Source organism: Rattus norvegicus, chromosome 5, assembly GCF_021556685.1.
Source record: "Rattus norvegicus strain SHRSP/BbbUtx chromosome 5, alternate assembly SHRSP_T2T, whole genome shotgun sequence".
Lineage (NCBI taxonomy): Eukaryota > Metazoa > Chordata > Mammalia > Rodentia > Muridae > Rattus > Rattus norvegicus.
The window spans coordinates 167,606,256-167,621,093 of record NC_141538.1 but is presented as its reverse complement, the minus strand read 5'-3'; the positions used below and the strand labels follow the sequence as shown (position 1 = coordinate 167,621,093).

The 14,838-nt window shown below is 50.6% G+C and overlaps 1 protein-coding gene across 14 annotated transcripts in view; it reads left to right on the top strand.

Moving 5' to 3' along the window:
- The window catches only part of Camta1 (calmodulin binding transcription activator 1), an 836,898-nt gene that overhangs the window by 799,145 nt on the left and 22,915 nt on the right, over positions 1-14,838 (top strand). For 7 of the 14 annotated variants that reach the window (XR_015619938.1, XR_015619936.1, XR_015619937.1 and 4 more), the window contains 5 exon segments: positions 4,453-4,610; positions 9,632-9,828; positions 10,170-10,248; positions 10,940-11,255; positions 11,620-12,143. Coding sequence is in view for 10 of the 14 variants with exons in the window: in XM_087550153.1 (XP_087406279.1) it covers positions 4,453-4,610; positions 9,632-9,828; positions 10,170-10,248; positions 10,940-11,255; positions 11,620-12,143 (1,274 nt within the window). In the remaining 4 variants the exon portion in view is untranslated. 14 annotated transcript variants of the gene reach the window in all.

Genomic DNA, 14,838 nt, shown 5'->3' with positions numbered 1-14,838 from the left:
ACTTTATCTTAACACTGGCGTTCCGAGAAATGTTAGTATTGGGGATAACTGGGCAAGGAACGTATGGGAGCTCTGTGGTCTTTGCTACGGATATGTAAATAAAAGCATTAAAATGTGCGCACGCGCACACACACACACACGAACTAAATATATATTTAAAGGCCCCATAGCTTTGGCTTGGGAGAAGACCCCAACGTGACAGAAGTTCACACTTAGTCTCCTCACTTAGACCTTCATGTTGGCTTATTTAATCCGTATGAGATAGACACTGGCCTCTGCCTTACCAGTGAGAGAAAATTGGGTGGGTCATAGTTGGACCCAGCCAAGAGCTCTGATGGGAGAGAGTACACAAGGTTGGGAGGAGTTGGTGCCTCTGTCAGTCTGTCATCGGAGCACGGGGTGGAAGCAAGCCAGGGCCTGAGCTAGGCTCCTTGAAATGTCGTCCCAACTCGCATCCAGGACATCTTGAGAGAGAGATGTAACTGCCAGGCCTCGCCCAGACCTGTGGGGTCAGGAACTCTAGTAGAGCTCAGCGGTCTCTTAAGTCCTCTGAGAATGGGAGCTGCCGGTGTCAGTCCATTTCCTACTGAGATAATAAAGTCTAGTGCCTCCTCAGTACCCAGGGTGCAGCAGGTTCAAGGCATCCCAAAGGTACCAGGACCCGAGAATGCTCGAGTCCCCTTCACGAAGTGTTTGAACAGAGCCTATGCACGTCTTCCAGTGTATTCCGTCTCCTTACTGTCGTTTGCCGCATCTAATGCGAGGTAAAAGCTGTGTCAGTCAGTGTGCCGTATCTGTAGGGAATGATGAGCAGAAATCCATACACATTCAGTGCGCTCGATTGGTGGGATTGGAGTGTGGTAGCTTCTAACACACGGCAAGTACCGAATCGCTGATGGACAGCCCCGGGCAACAAGATCTCACTGAGTAGCCCTGGCTGGCCTGGAACTTGCTAGGTAGACCAGGCTGGCCTCAAAGTCATAGAGATCTGCCTTACTCAGCCTCCTGAGTTCTGGGATTAAAGGCGTGGACCACCAGGCCTTTTAAATTTTGAAATGTAATGTTGATAAGTTACCCAGTCTGGCTTTGAACTCTCGATCCTCTTGCCTCAGCCTTGTAGGTAGCTGTGATTACAGGCCTGCTTTCTGTTTTGTTTTCATCTGTATGCGTTTATGTGCTTCGGCGTGGAGCCAGAGCTCTTGACAAGGGGCATCCTCCTCACCCCCTCCTCTTCATTTACCTCGAACCCAGACTGGGAGCCTAACTAATTCAGCTGGTCCACTTTGCCCTAGAGATCCCATCTCTGCCTCCCAAGTGGACACTTCTAGACAGGTTCCCACATCTATCCTGACTTTCCATGGTGATCAGAAACCCCAAGTTCCCATGCTTGTAGGGCAAGTGCTTGACGGACTGAGCCGCCTCCCCCATCCCCACCACCTTCATCAAAAAATACTTCCCATCCTTCGGATGAACCCATGGATGCGGAGGACATGGGCACAGAGAACTCTGTTAGAGACTGGATGATCTGTGAAGAATGGGTGTTTATTTGCCTCACGATTCGGAGGCTGGGTATCTTCATGAAGTGCTTCTTGGAGTAGCTTATCAATATATGTCTTAGTTAGGATTTTATTGCTGTGAACAGACACCATGACCAATGCAAGTCTTTTAAGGACAACATTTAATTGGGGCTGGCTTACAGGTTCAGAGGTTCAGTCCATTATCATCAAGGTGGGAACATGGCAGCATCCAGGCAGGCATGGTGCAGGACGAGCTGAGTTCTACATCTTCACCCAAAGGAAGCCAGGAACAGTATGAACATCCTCAGGCAGCTAGGAGGGTCTCCAAGCCCACCCCCACAGTGCCACACTTCCTCCAACAAGGCCACACCTTCTAATAGTGCCACTCCCTGGGCCAAACATACGCAAACCATCACAATATATAAGTACTCACTGCAAACATACGCAAACCATCACAATATATAAGTACTCACTGCATAGCCGGGGCAGCCCTGGGTCTTTACAAGTCAGAAGAGTCTGTGTCTCCCCAGTCTGGGCCTGGCCAGAGGGACGGGCAGGTGAACGCCCTTAGCATAGCATAGTCCAGCTGTGCTCCACGGGAAACTGGAGGCTGTCTCAGATGGATGTAACCAGGTCTCAGGGCTTTACATGGCTCTGTGACTTTGTCTCCTGAGGAGTGGCTCATCTTGGCTGCTGGGTCAACAGTGCTTGAGGAAAGTGCAGGAATACGAAGGAGCAGCTGTGGCAGTGGAGGTTTAGAATTAAGCTACATTGTATCGAATTAAGCTACATTGTGTTGGTTGGGGCTGTGGAGGTTTAGAATTAAGCTACGTTGTGTTGGTTGGGGCTGTGGAGGTTTAGAATTAAGCTACATTGTGTGGGTGAGGTAACCTAATGCAGGTCCAGAGGTGAATGGAGGTGACGCAGAGCACTGCACTGCCCTGCAGGAAGGAAGCAGGAGCCTTTGCAATGTCCCAAGGATAGTGGGACGGCTGCTTCGAGCTGAGTTTTAACCCAAGGGTGGATCTGTCTTTAGCTGACCTCTGACAGAGGGATGAGTTTCCGGTACTGTTTGAGTTCCTGGGATCCAAACTCTCAAGGCCCCTCAGGTAATCCTTCCCACCCTCCCTTCATCTCAGACAGTATCGGTTCCAAGTTACTCCCGTGGGCAATACTCAGATGAAATCCTCCAAGATGGCTGTATTAATCCAAGATGGCTGTATCAACTAGGAGGGCAGGGGTGGGACTGGGGGTCCCAGCTCACATGAGTGCGCCACATTTGTTTCTGTTCATGGTATCTGTGGAGGTGACCTCGGGATTGGGAAAAGGTCTCTCTCCTGCATTTTGGTTTCATAAAGTAAAATGAATTTGACAGAAAGTTAATATTTACAGTTTCAGAGGAAGAAGTATGTCTTTCACGGCACTTGAAGCCTGTGCCTGTCTTTCTCTAATACTTCTTTCCTGGGGCGTTTGGGTGGCCAGAGCGAGGAGCCATCCACGCGTGCTGCTGTTTGTAAAGTAAAGCAGCACGCACAGTACCTGCCTCCTGCATTGGTGAAGAACTGGGGCTGGGAGTGGTGACAGCCCTGCGTGTTGTCTCTGCTTTTGTTCTTTCTTGCATGTGAGCCGCCCCACTCACCTGTCTGGGGTTACTGTTGGGGTGTCAGGGAACACCGGCTGACCTACCCACACTTTCCAAGTTTTTTCTATGACCCGGATGGTTGTGTTCTGAATGGAGCTGTGCCTTTCGAAATTTGGGGGAGAAAATGTGCCATAATTGCCTTTAGCAAGGTCCTGATGACCGTGCTTCACCTTGAGAAGCTGATGTCGAGAGAACCCTTCCTTAGGCCATAGTATATTCTGAGCATGGCCATGCACGAACAGACGGGATTCCCACTGGAGAGCTGAGAGTTAGGGGTACTGCAGGTTTATCCGTGCTGTGTAGTTAGCCCGACGGGACAGCAGGGTTCCGAGCTGCCCACGGCCCCAACTTACCCCCTCCTCTCTGGCCCACCCCTCCTGTGATCCTTGCACATCTTGCCTCAGTCAGTCCCTTCATTTTTGGCTTGCGTATCTGGTTTTTCTCTAAACACTGGCCAGACTTCCGGGTCACATCTCAGCTGTGTGCCCACCCACTGTTCCAGGGTGTTTCACACACACACACTGGTGCCTCATTTGCACACTCTCATTGGGATCCAGCGGCAAGAGAACCCTTCTGCTTTCCTCAGTGCTGCTGGCACCCCCAGCACCACGTTTACCAAAACCCGTGGCATTGACATAGGCACCGATGACATTCGGAATGATCTGGGATCCTCTTATTCCTGTGGCGTAATCCTGATTCTTCCCAAGAGTGTGCTTGCACACAGGTTGGGGGTACGGACTGGTATAAACTCATGTTTTCCCGGCTCCTGCAGCAATGGCCTGTTGCTTTGCTTGGGTGGTGCTGAACTCGTACATGTCACTGACTGAAGAGAATTCAACACTGTAAGCGCTCTTACACCCTCCTGCCTCCTTTCTTGAAATCTTCCCCCCACTAGCTTATAGCCACTTCTGGTGTGTGCCCTGAGTGGTGGTGGTGTAGGTGTGGGTGGTGTCGGGGGTGATCTGTCAGATCCCCTCAGGGTCTCTGTGGGAAATTCCACAGACAGTGAAGCAGGAACCCAGAGTTGAGGTTTTTGACACAAAGGGATTTTTTTTTTCTGGTCCTTTCTCTGAGGACTGTGGGCTTCTGTAAGTCAGCGTTACATTCTGGTGTGCAGAGGCAGCCTGCGTGCCATGCCGTGCCGTGCCATGCGGTAGAGACTGGCCCGCCGTAGTCCCTCACTTGGCAGAGCTGCTGACAGTCTTTTGGACACCGGACTCACAAGCTGGCATAGGCCACAGGTCAAATGCTTTTCCTCTAGAGCGCAGTCTCACGCCTCCCGCTCTGCCCTAGATAACCAGTTCAGGATGTCCATCCTGGAGCGGCTGGAGCAGATGGAGAGGCGGATGGCCGAGATGACCGGCTCCCAGCAGCACAAGCAGGCGAGCAGCGGAGGCAGTGGCAGCGGCGGGAGCAGCAGTGGGAGCGGCTCCGGAGGGGGCCAGGCCCAGGTAGGCCCTGGTGTAGGTGGCTGCAGCTTGGGTTTGCTCAGGGCTCATCTGTGCACGAGGCACCTGGTCCCAGTGTCCCCCCCACTGCTGCCCCTGATGTCACTCATCGATGTTGATAAGGTGTCCAGGGCCTTGCTTCATGGTGCCCGTGCTCGGTTTGTATGAGAGGCCTGGGTGCAGATTGTTAAACTCACAAGCCCAGTTTGCAGATGTCCCTCCTGGTCTCAGATCCCAGCAGGTTCCCTGGCAGTTGGAAGGATCCGCCAAGGGGTGGGTGAGGACACATCTGCAGGAACTCCGGATTAAACCTCCCCTTCCTTCTCTGTATCCCGGGCCTGTCTTGAGCGTAATCCAATCCAGCAACCCTTAAGCCTTTTATAGACACCTCCTCTCCCCCGCTCAGAAAATGGTCCAAGGGCTGCCGTCCAGTGAAACACGGCACCATGTCGATCACCTCTCCCAACGCGTTTCCTCTTCTTTTTAAATCCTACTTTCATTTTTTTGTTGTGTGTATGTGACCCATGTAGGGGTCAGCAGCAGGGAGCCCGTTCTCTCCTAACACCTTGGTTCTGGGAATTGGACTTGGGCTGTCAGGCGTGGCGCAGGCACTGTTATCCACTGAGCCATTAGTCCACCAGCCCCACGTGCACTTCCTTCATGGGCTGCGCAAAGAATGTGTCGCATGGCCACACAACAGGGAGATGGCCAAGTTCTGCTGCTTCTAAACTACTGTTCCCGAAGCTTCTGTGGACATCCCATCCAAGAACTTTATCTTGAGAAAGTCTGAGGATGAACTTTCTCCAAACACCGGAGATAGAAGACCCAGTGCTATTTCTTGCCTCAGTTGCTGTCTTTCCTTGCCTAGAAGCCACAAGGAACCCCCCTTCCTGTTCTTCACTGTGAAGGATGGTTTCCTGTGCAGAACTTTCTCTCTCCTTCCACATCCCTCCTTCTGTTTTGTTTTGTTTTGTTTTGTTTTTTTCTTGAGGCATGGTCTCCACAAAGCCCTGGCTGGCCCGGAACTCACTGTGTAGACCATGGTGGCCTTGAACTCTTTTTGGAGATCAGCCACCTCTGCCTCTTCAGGACTGGAGTCGAAGTTGTGTATCACCACCATGCCTGGAAGAATTTCCTCTCTCATTTGTTTGTTTGGAAACCTTGAAAATATGAAACTCTAGCAATATTTTAATTCACTTTTTATGTAATACGCATGGACGGTTTACCTCTGTGTACGCATGCAGTACCTGAGGAGACCAGCAGAGGGCATCAGATTTCCATGGAACTAGAATTACACATGGCTGGGAGCTGGGCATTGACCCCTGCAAGAGCAGCCAGTGCCCTTCACTGCAGAGCCATCTCTCCAGCACCTGTGTTTTTAATACTAATAACAGATGGAAGGAAAGCATTCAAAAAAATCTCAGATTTTCTCTCATCTTCAGAAATTGGTGGTAGAGAAACAGCTGCTATTGAGGCTAGCCTAGAACGCAAGGGATCTACCTGCCTCTACCTCCCACACACTAGTATTAAAGGCCTGCACCACTATATCCAGCTCAAGGTAGACTTTCACCCGATACTAAGTTTTTAAAGCAAGCCATCCTTAAATCGACCCGAGGGCCAAGTGGTCAGTCCCCATGAAATCCTTTTTACCTACAAACCCTGCATAAAGGGGACACTTGAGCACATCTCAAGCTCAGCCGTAGGCAGCTGGCCCTGTGCGATCCGATCCAACGTCAGCCACAACTACCGTGAAGTATTCTCGCTGACTTAAATTGTCCCTCCAATAAATGATGGTGTCTACTGCGTACGACGGAGACCGGGCCTTGCGTGTTTAGCTGGAAACGTTCCCTGCTTAGTCACTGGCTGATGATTTCCGAGTCTCTCTAAACGTGTCTGTTTGGCGTATACAGAACAGGCTTACTGCCCGGGTCAAGGTCAGTCCGCCGCATGTCGGGACGGCTCAGTCATTTCCTCTGGAATGTTTTGACAGCTCTGGTGAAGATGACCCTACATAGAAAATAGACTGCCTTTTTAATTCTTGGGAAAAAATTTTTTCTTTTAAGATTTAAAAATAAAGAGCACTGAGAAGCAGTGTTATTTCTGTTCTAGTTCGATTATGTGGAACGTATTGCCAGGAAAAAAAAATAGGCATTTACAATGACACCAAAGGTTGGAATTAGGCTAGATGTGCCACTTGACTAAGGGTGCATTGAACAGAAGACCTGTACCCGGGACTCAGCTCGTTGGGGTTTCCAGCTTTGATTTTTATCCCTTTTCCATTGCCTCTGCCCTGCAAGGAAGTCATGTGGCCAAGGCTGATGAGCTTAGGTTCCGAGGGCCCTTACGATTAGTAACCCTTGGGGCATCTCTCAGGCTTCCCAGTGCACCCCTCTTCACTTTGTAAGGACGTAAGAAAAACGAGGGCTGGAGAGACGGCTCACTGGTAAAGAGCCCCGGCCACTCCTGCAGAGGACTTGGGTTTGGATCTCAGTGTGCACAGGGCAGCCCACAACCTGTAGCTCCAGTTCTTCGGGCCTCTGAGGACAATGGGCACACGATGCAGACAGAACACGCCAGAACATACAGAACACGCCAGAACATACGCTTCTTTTTGAGAAGTAAAGAAGAAAAGAAAAGGCTTTGGATACTTTTAAAGCACTTTTGTTTTGAAAAGGAAAATCCACACCGAGGCAACACCACATCCCTTGGTTTTAAAAGAAGCAGGAGGCAGCTGTGGGCGTGGCCCAGATGAGAGCAGCTTGCTGCCCGAGGTGGCTGCTGCCCTCAGCAGGCTAGAGGGTTTTCAGTAGTGTTGACTCCCCTGAGACAGCAGTGTGTCACAGTCACTGTAGCTACCAAGAGGATGGCAGGTCACCTGTGCCTCCACTTAACACAATGCTGTTTCGCTGGCTCCCCCTCCTCCCAACCCCCCACTGCTACTGTTTCTTCTTCTGCTGTTGCTTCTTCTTCTCCTCCTTCTCTCAACTTAAACAGAATCCTTTTTCAAATACAACATTTCGGTGAAACAGAAGTTACACATATATCAAATTCATTGTTACCCACGTGAAGCTACAGTTTCTTAGATCCAAGTATGATGGCATTGTCTCCCCATCCCCGCCCCATCCTCCCTCTGGAGCCTCCCACCTTATCCACTTATTTTCTTTCAATTCTGTGGCCTCTTTTTTTGTTGTTGTTGTCTTTACATGCATACTGTACATGTACATACATATATACATGCACACATACATACATACATACTCCTAACACCTGCTCAGTTTATATAATGTTAGTTGCTCTCAGGGCTGACCGTGTAACCAGTCACCGTGCTCCGGCCTGAGGGGACCCATTTCCCCAGCTCTCACCATTCAGAAGTTGCCTGTGATCCTTCGTGTAAGGTTGAGACCTTTGGCCTGTCTATTGTATTTCTTTTAAAATTTTTTTGTTTTATTAGGGGGGGCCGGCAAGTTGGCTCTGCAGATAGGATACTGCTCTTAGAGACAGACCCAGTTTCAGTCCCCAGTACCTGTTGTTGTAAAATATAAAAAATAAAAACGTATTATTGTCTTTTACCCCCCTTAGGTCCAGCACCGCGGTGCCCCAAGATATCTGCTAGATATCTTAAGTCTCGGTCAGCAAAGCCTCTCACCCACTCTGCTCCATCCTATATCACACTGCCGAAGGCCTCTCTGTGAGCCGTCAGCGATCTCTCTACCTATCTAGTGCCCAAGGCAGGTTTCCATGCCAGAAACACACATCTCAACTCCGTGGTGACCCAGACCAGCCGCCCCACACTCCATTACACTTAAATCTACACATGAAAGACCACACAACACAATAACCTTTGGCCCAATTGATAAGATGTAATTGCCCACCTAAACATACAAAGCCCAGTACCATCCATGCCTTAAGAACATTAATAACAACCTGTAAATACACAGAGCGGAATCTTAACGTCACCTGCCATGGCTTCTCTCCCTCTCCTGTCTCTTCCTTTCTTCCTTCCAGTCTTCTCCTCCTTCAAACTTTTCTCCCACCCATCCTTCCATCTCATCCAATGACAGGCCTCCTTCTATCCTGTACCTGCCCTTCACCTGTATTTTACAAATTCAATGGGGAGAAGGTTCTGGTGAAGTCACCTGATTCCTGAGTCCACGACTAGGCAGCTCTCTTGGGGCAGTGGAATTAGCATCAAAATACAGATAACTCCAGGGCAAACCATAACATTTCCCCCTTTTTGTCCAGTTAAAAGGCCTTCTCACATATATATAAATTGAGTACAGTTATTACCATTCTACCCTTTATAAAGCATATGATATACTCAACACCCAGTCCATCACAGAACATTTAATTATCCATCCCAGCTTAAGAAAGGCTTACAATGGGGTTGGGGATTTGGCTCAGTGGTAGAGCGCTTGCCTAGGAAGCGCAAGGTCCTGGGTTCGGTCCCCAGCCCCAAAAAAAAGAAAAAAAAAAAAGAAAGAAAGAAAGGCTTAAAATCTATATTATGTTTTGGCTAGCTTGTATACTACCAGTGGTGGCCTGTGCAACTCTGCTCCAGAGAACCCAGCCCCGAGTTCTAGCCCTCTCAGGCACACGCCTGCACCCACGAGCGCGTCCATAATTAATACATACGTAATTAAAAATAAAATGGAAACTGCATGCAGAAGGCATCTTACCGAGTGGGATCCAGGGATCAAACTGGGATCCTCGCTCGGCAGCAGGTGGCTTCCAGAGCCGTCTGGTTCTTTTTTTTTCTTTTTTTTTTTTTCTTTTTTTTTTTTCTTTTTTTTTTTTTCTTTTTTTTTTTTTTCCCCTGGAGCTGGGGACCGAACCCAGGGCCTTGCGCTTCCTAGGCAAGCGCTCTACCACTGAGCTAAATCCCCAACCCCTAGCTGTCTAGTTCTTAAGTCTCCTTTGTCTTCACCGTTGACATGTTTTCCACTGACTGTTGATTGCCACTTGTCTCGCTTTCGTGGAGGAGGGCCTGTGGCCCCGGATATAACGCGTACCTTCTCATGACGCAGTGTGCATCTGGCGCCGGGACCCTGGGGAGCTGCTTCGAGAGCCGTGTGGTTGTCGTCTGTGAGAAGATGATGAACAGAACCTGCTGGGCCAAGTCCAAGCATCTGATCCATTCGAAGACGTTCCGTGGAATGACCCTCTTACACCTGGCTGCCGCCCAGGGCTACGCCACCCTGATCCAGACCCTCATCAAGTGGCGGTAAGGCCCGGCGGCGCAAAGGCCTCAGCCATCCCACTTCTCCGTTCCCCGCTGGTGGCTAGGAATCCTCTCGCTCAGTGTCAGGGCTTTTTCCCTGGACAGGCCCAGGAGATTTGTGTGGTCTTGTGCCCTAGACTCCCGAGTGAGACGTGCGATGTTAGACCTTCTCCTTCCTTCGGGCTTCTGTCAAATGGAGTCCAAACTGTCCTCAGAGTCTAGAATCCTATTTCCTCGCCCCGGGGAGGCTGGGTGCCCAGTCTGGTTTCACTTTCGTGGGTTCTGTGTTGTCCTGGTGTTTCCCTTTTGCCACGGTGTGGTGACCTCTGTGCTATCCCCAACAGCACAAAGCATGCAGACAGCATTGATTTGGAACTGGAAGTCGATCCTCTCAATGTGGACCACTTCTCCTGCACTCCCCTGGTAAGGAAAGGCTTGTTAGCTGGGCGGTGGTGGCACACACCTTTAATCCCAGCACTTGGGAGGCAGAGGCAGGCAGATCTTTGTGAATCCGAGGCCAGCCTAGTCTACAGAGCGAATTCCAGGACTGCCAGGGTTACACAGAGAATCCTTTTCTGTCTTTGAATGAATGAATGAATGAATGAATGAATGAATGAATGAATGAGAGAGAGAGAGAGATAGCTTGTCTAGTCATCTAAACTCTCTAAACCGACACAGGAACTCCAGACCCCAGTGGGATCTGAGAATGTCATTTAAAAGATGAGACTCAAAACAGAGTTTGGTGTTGGTGCAACTTCTAACATAAGCTTTCAGGAGAGGCAATCAGGAGGTTCACACTTTCAAGGCCACCCTTGGCTACACAGTTCAAGGCCAACCTAGGCTGTAGTGAGACCCTTTCTGAAGTAATACAAAGGTGAAGTTCTGATCTGATGTAGGAAAGTGAATTTATAAACCCTGGGGGAGTGTCAGACATGCACACCATTACTTCTCCTTGGAATCGGACAGTCGTTAGAGGAGATCGGAATGGCGCCGTTTATCCAGCAGCCCCACTGAGTGCCAACGGGGACTAGTGTTTTCCCTGCTAGCAACAGCAAAAGTGACACCCGTGTTCGGCCTCCCGTTGAGTTCCCCTACCTGTCTTCCTGGCTTTCAGATGTGGGCCTGTGCACTAGGGCACTTGGAGGCGGCTGTGGTACTGTACAAGTGGGACCGCCGGGCCATCTCCATCCCCGACTCTCTGGGACGGCTGCCTTTGGGAATCGCCAGGTCGAGGGGCCACGTGAAGTTAGCAGAGTGTCTGGAGCACCTGCAGAGAGACGAGCAGGCCCAGCTGGGACAGACCTCCCGGATCCACTGCGCCCCGAGCGAAGAGCCAAGCACAGACAGCTGGATGGCCCAGTGGCCGAGGGAGGCCGTGAGCTCTCCGGAAATACCCAAGGGGGTCACCGTCATCGCGAGCACCAATCCAGGTACAGATTCACGAGGCTGTCATCTCGGAACTTGCCCGGCTCCCCCATTGGCTGCCTGCAGCTTCCCTTAGGATAGGAAACTCGAGTACGTTTAAGGGTTGGTGGGAGGGGGCTCACACGTTGCTTCTGATTCTCTTTTAAAAATGGTGCCCCTCCCAATATGGAAACTCTGTACAGGAGACGCACACTTTCAGAGGATTGTCTTGAGTACAGGGTAGGCTGCTCGGGAAGATTTAGACCTCAGGAACGTACATGCCTTGCGCTCCAGCTTCACCCTTGTCATCTCCCAGGCATAAAGTGTTAATTCTGTAGGATTCCTACTTTCGTCACCTGACCTGACTGTCCTTTCTACTGTACTTTTCAGAGCTGAGAAGACCTCGGTCTGAACCCTCTAATTACTACAGCACTGAGGGCCACAAAGATTATCCGGCTCCCAAAAAGCATAAATTGAACCCCGAGTCCTTCCAGGCAAGGCAGGAGAAGCTGCTCTGCACTGCACTGAGCCTGGAGCAGCCAAATATCAGGAAGCAGAGCCCTAGGTCTAAGCAGTCTTCCCCCGAGACAATCAGCCCCAGTGAAGGAGTGAGGGGGTACAGCCGAGAAGCCTCCCCTCCCACTCCAGAGACCGCAGCATCCCAGGCGTCTGCATCTCAGCCCGTAGTAAAGTGGAGTTCCAAAGACCCTTATATTGGTGTGTCTACAGTACAGGTGACTGGAAATCCGAAGGGGACCAGTGTAGTAAAGGACGCGGCACCCTCACAGGTGCGTCCGAGGGAACCAATGAGCGTCCTGATGTTGGCTAACAGAGAGGTGGTGAATACAGAGATGGGGGCCTACCGGGATAGGACAGAGCACGAGGAATGCTCCCAGCCTATGGATGATATTCAGGTAAGACCACTCAGGTAAGCCTGCAGGAGCCAGGGCCTCACAGTGGCCCCGGGACATTATGGTTCAGTTCTGTAGGTCGTGTGGGTTTTACGCCCCCAAACACCTGACCGTCCCCTTCCCAGGAAGGGTCCGCAATCTGGCTTTGCTTGGGAGACGTTGAGTATCTGCTCCCCTGGGACTCCATTTCCCTTCTGCGAATGGGGCACCATGTGTAGGGCCTGACCACAAGCCCCTAACAAAGCCCTCCCTTCCAGGATGACGGCCTTTGCTGTTCCCAGTACTGGTCATGATAGAGTCAAGGCCCTAAAAATAGCCAGCAAGGGAGCCTGCAGACAGGATTTGGATTATCTGAGTGACTTTGACCAACTCGGCCGTCACCTAGCCATGGTGAAGAGCGTCTGCGGCTTGAGGCTCACGGGGCGTGCAGTGAAACACCTCCAGGGCTAATAACTGAGTCCTCTGAGGGCACTAAAGTTGTCACAGACTACAAGACGCCAGGCTGTTAGAACTTATATACACAGAAGCAGTCAAAGGGGGCCTCTGTTTCCAGATTCCTCGTGAGGCGTCCCAAAACAAAAGGAAAGATGCAGAAATCACCTCCCACCTGTCTAAGGGGCGGGGCTGGGGTGGGAAGGCCACGCCCCTGCCAACCAGTCCTGGAGAGGTGTATGTGCTGAGTCATGCCTGAGCATTGCACCCTGGGGGAGCTCTCTGGTTTTCTTTGAAGAACAAGAAGCCTGCAAACAAGCGTAGACCTGCTCCGGGTGGATGGCAGACCCCGCCACTGGTTTACCGACAGCCGTGTAGCCATGAGGATGCCTGCCTAGTTAAATCAAATGCTACTGCTTCAGCTCGACACACGTTAGGCAGACACTGTCCACCGGGCATGGTCCTCGGTCCCTTTTAAATTTTATCTAGAGACACAGTCTCAGCGTGAAAGTAGCCCTGGACGAAGTTAAAGGGACGGGCGAAGCCTGGATCTAATGAAACTCGAACCGGCAGCCAGCTCTGCTCTGCCTGTTAGAGTCTGCCCAGCCCTTGGTGTGGACAATTCCTGGTAGCACCTGTGGTGGTCACTGCCCCGCTTGGCACGATGATACCAGCTGAGGGGGGTGCTGGTTATTTCTGGTTCAGTTTGAAGGTAGAACACGTTGTGCTGGGGAGGGCACGGCAGCAGGAGCGTGAGGCGCCTGCTCTGTGCAATGCCAGGCGTCAGGAAGCAGCTGCTTGCTGGCGCTCTTCCCTTTCTGCTTATTCAGCCCTTGGGATGACGGTGCCCACTTCAGGGTGGGTCTTTCTCTTCTTAGTTAAGCCTTTAGGGAACCGCTGTCACGGGTAGTTGTTCACTGAGAAAATTTATCTTAGACGTCTAAAATAGTTTGGGGGGCAGGTGAGAGGGCCTGGTTTTTTAGATGGTAAAATCTACTTTAGCCAGCCTTAGATAGCTGTCCGACTGTCAGAAACGTCTTAGAACAGCTCTGTTTCCTGCATCAGCTCCCGGTGTCCCAGCTGCACCATCCACCTGAAAGACCCTCAGACAGAGGAGACTCTGGCTCCAGTCTTGAGGACACTCACCACCCCACGAACACATGGGACTCAGTCTTGATGTAAAAACAAGAGGTTTACTTTGGGATACCAATGCATTGGGGCTCGACACGGTCCTCACGTAGGAGGGATGTGAAGAGCCTCGAACCACAGAAATGTATAGCTTAAATATTCATTTAAGATTACACAGTTTCATCAGCTCAGCTATTTCGGTGCCAAGGATAACTAGGCAGATGTTTCTTGTCCTGGAATTCCTGGGATAAGGCCGTAACCACATCAATGCAGCTATTTCAGTACCAAGGACGTCTGACTTGATATATGTTTTCTCATCCTGGGGTTTCCAGGTCAAGGACCAAGGATATCTGTCTTGGCAGGTGTTTCTCTTCTGGGGTTCCTAGGACAAGGCTATAGCTATGTCAGCACAGCTGCATTCAGTACCAAGGACATCTCACTTCTATAGTGATCAGTTAGCTTCCCAGAGATGTTTCCTGTCTTGTAATTGCCCTGCAGTAAATATGTTCTATACCCTCTGTTCTTATGCTCCGGCAGCTTCCTAGAGAGTGGGTAGGAATGTGCTTTCTGTACTTTCTGGTCTATTGTCTAACATCTAGGGGCTAAGCAAGGGCCAGCTTAAAAGATTCTCATTCTTAAGAAATGGCTGCACTAATATCAAACGGGGATCTTTCACACCCAGATCTGATTTCATTCCCAGAATTTCACCTTTCTGGAAGCTTCATCTAACTGGGATGTAGTCTTCTATTGTCTTAGTGTTGTTGTGACCAGAATACTCAGTGTAGAATAGGCTAAAGAGTTAATGGCCATGGTAGAGCATGGCAGGGACCCACCGAGCATGCTCAAGGACCAGAACTGGAGCTGTGCCTTCAAAGGCCTGTGCTTAATTAACAGTGTGTGCCCTAGACTCTCCTGATGCTGTGCTAAAACACTCTGACAGAGTCAACCTAAGGGAGAAAGGTTCATTTGGCAAAGGTTGTAGACACAGGTCAGTGACTGCTTCTCTGTGCTTAGCGTGCCTTCTCTACCGTACACAGACCAGAGACCAGCTCAATCACAGTAAAGCACCTGTCTCGGGTGCTTCTAGATTCTGTCAAGTTGATGACACTTACTGTCACCCTACTCCCGTCAGCAAGAC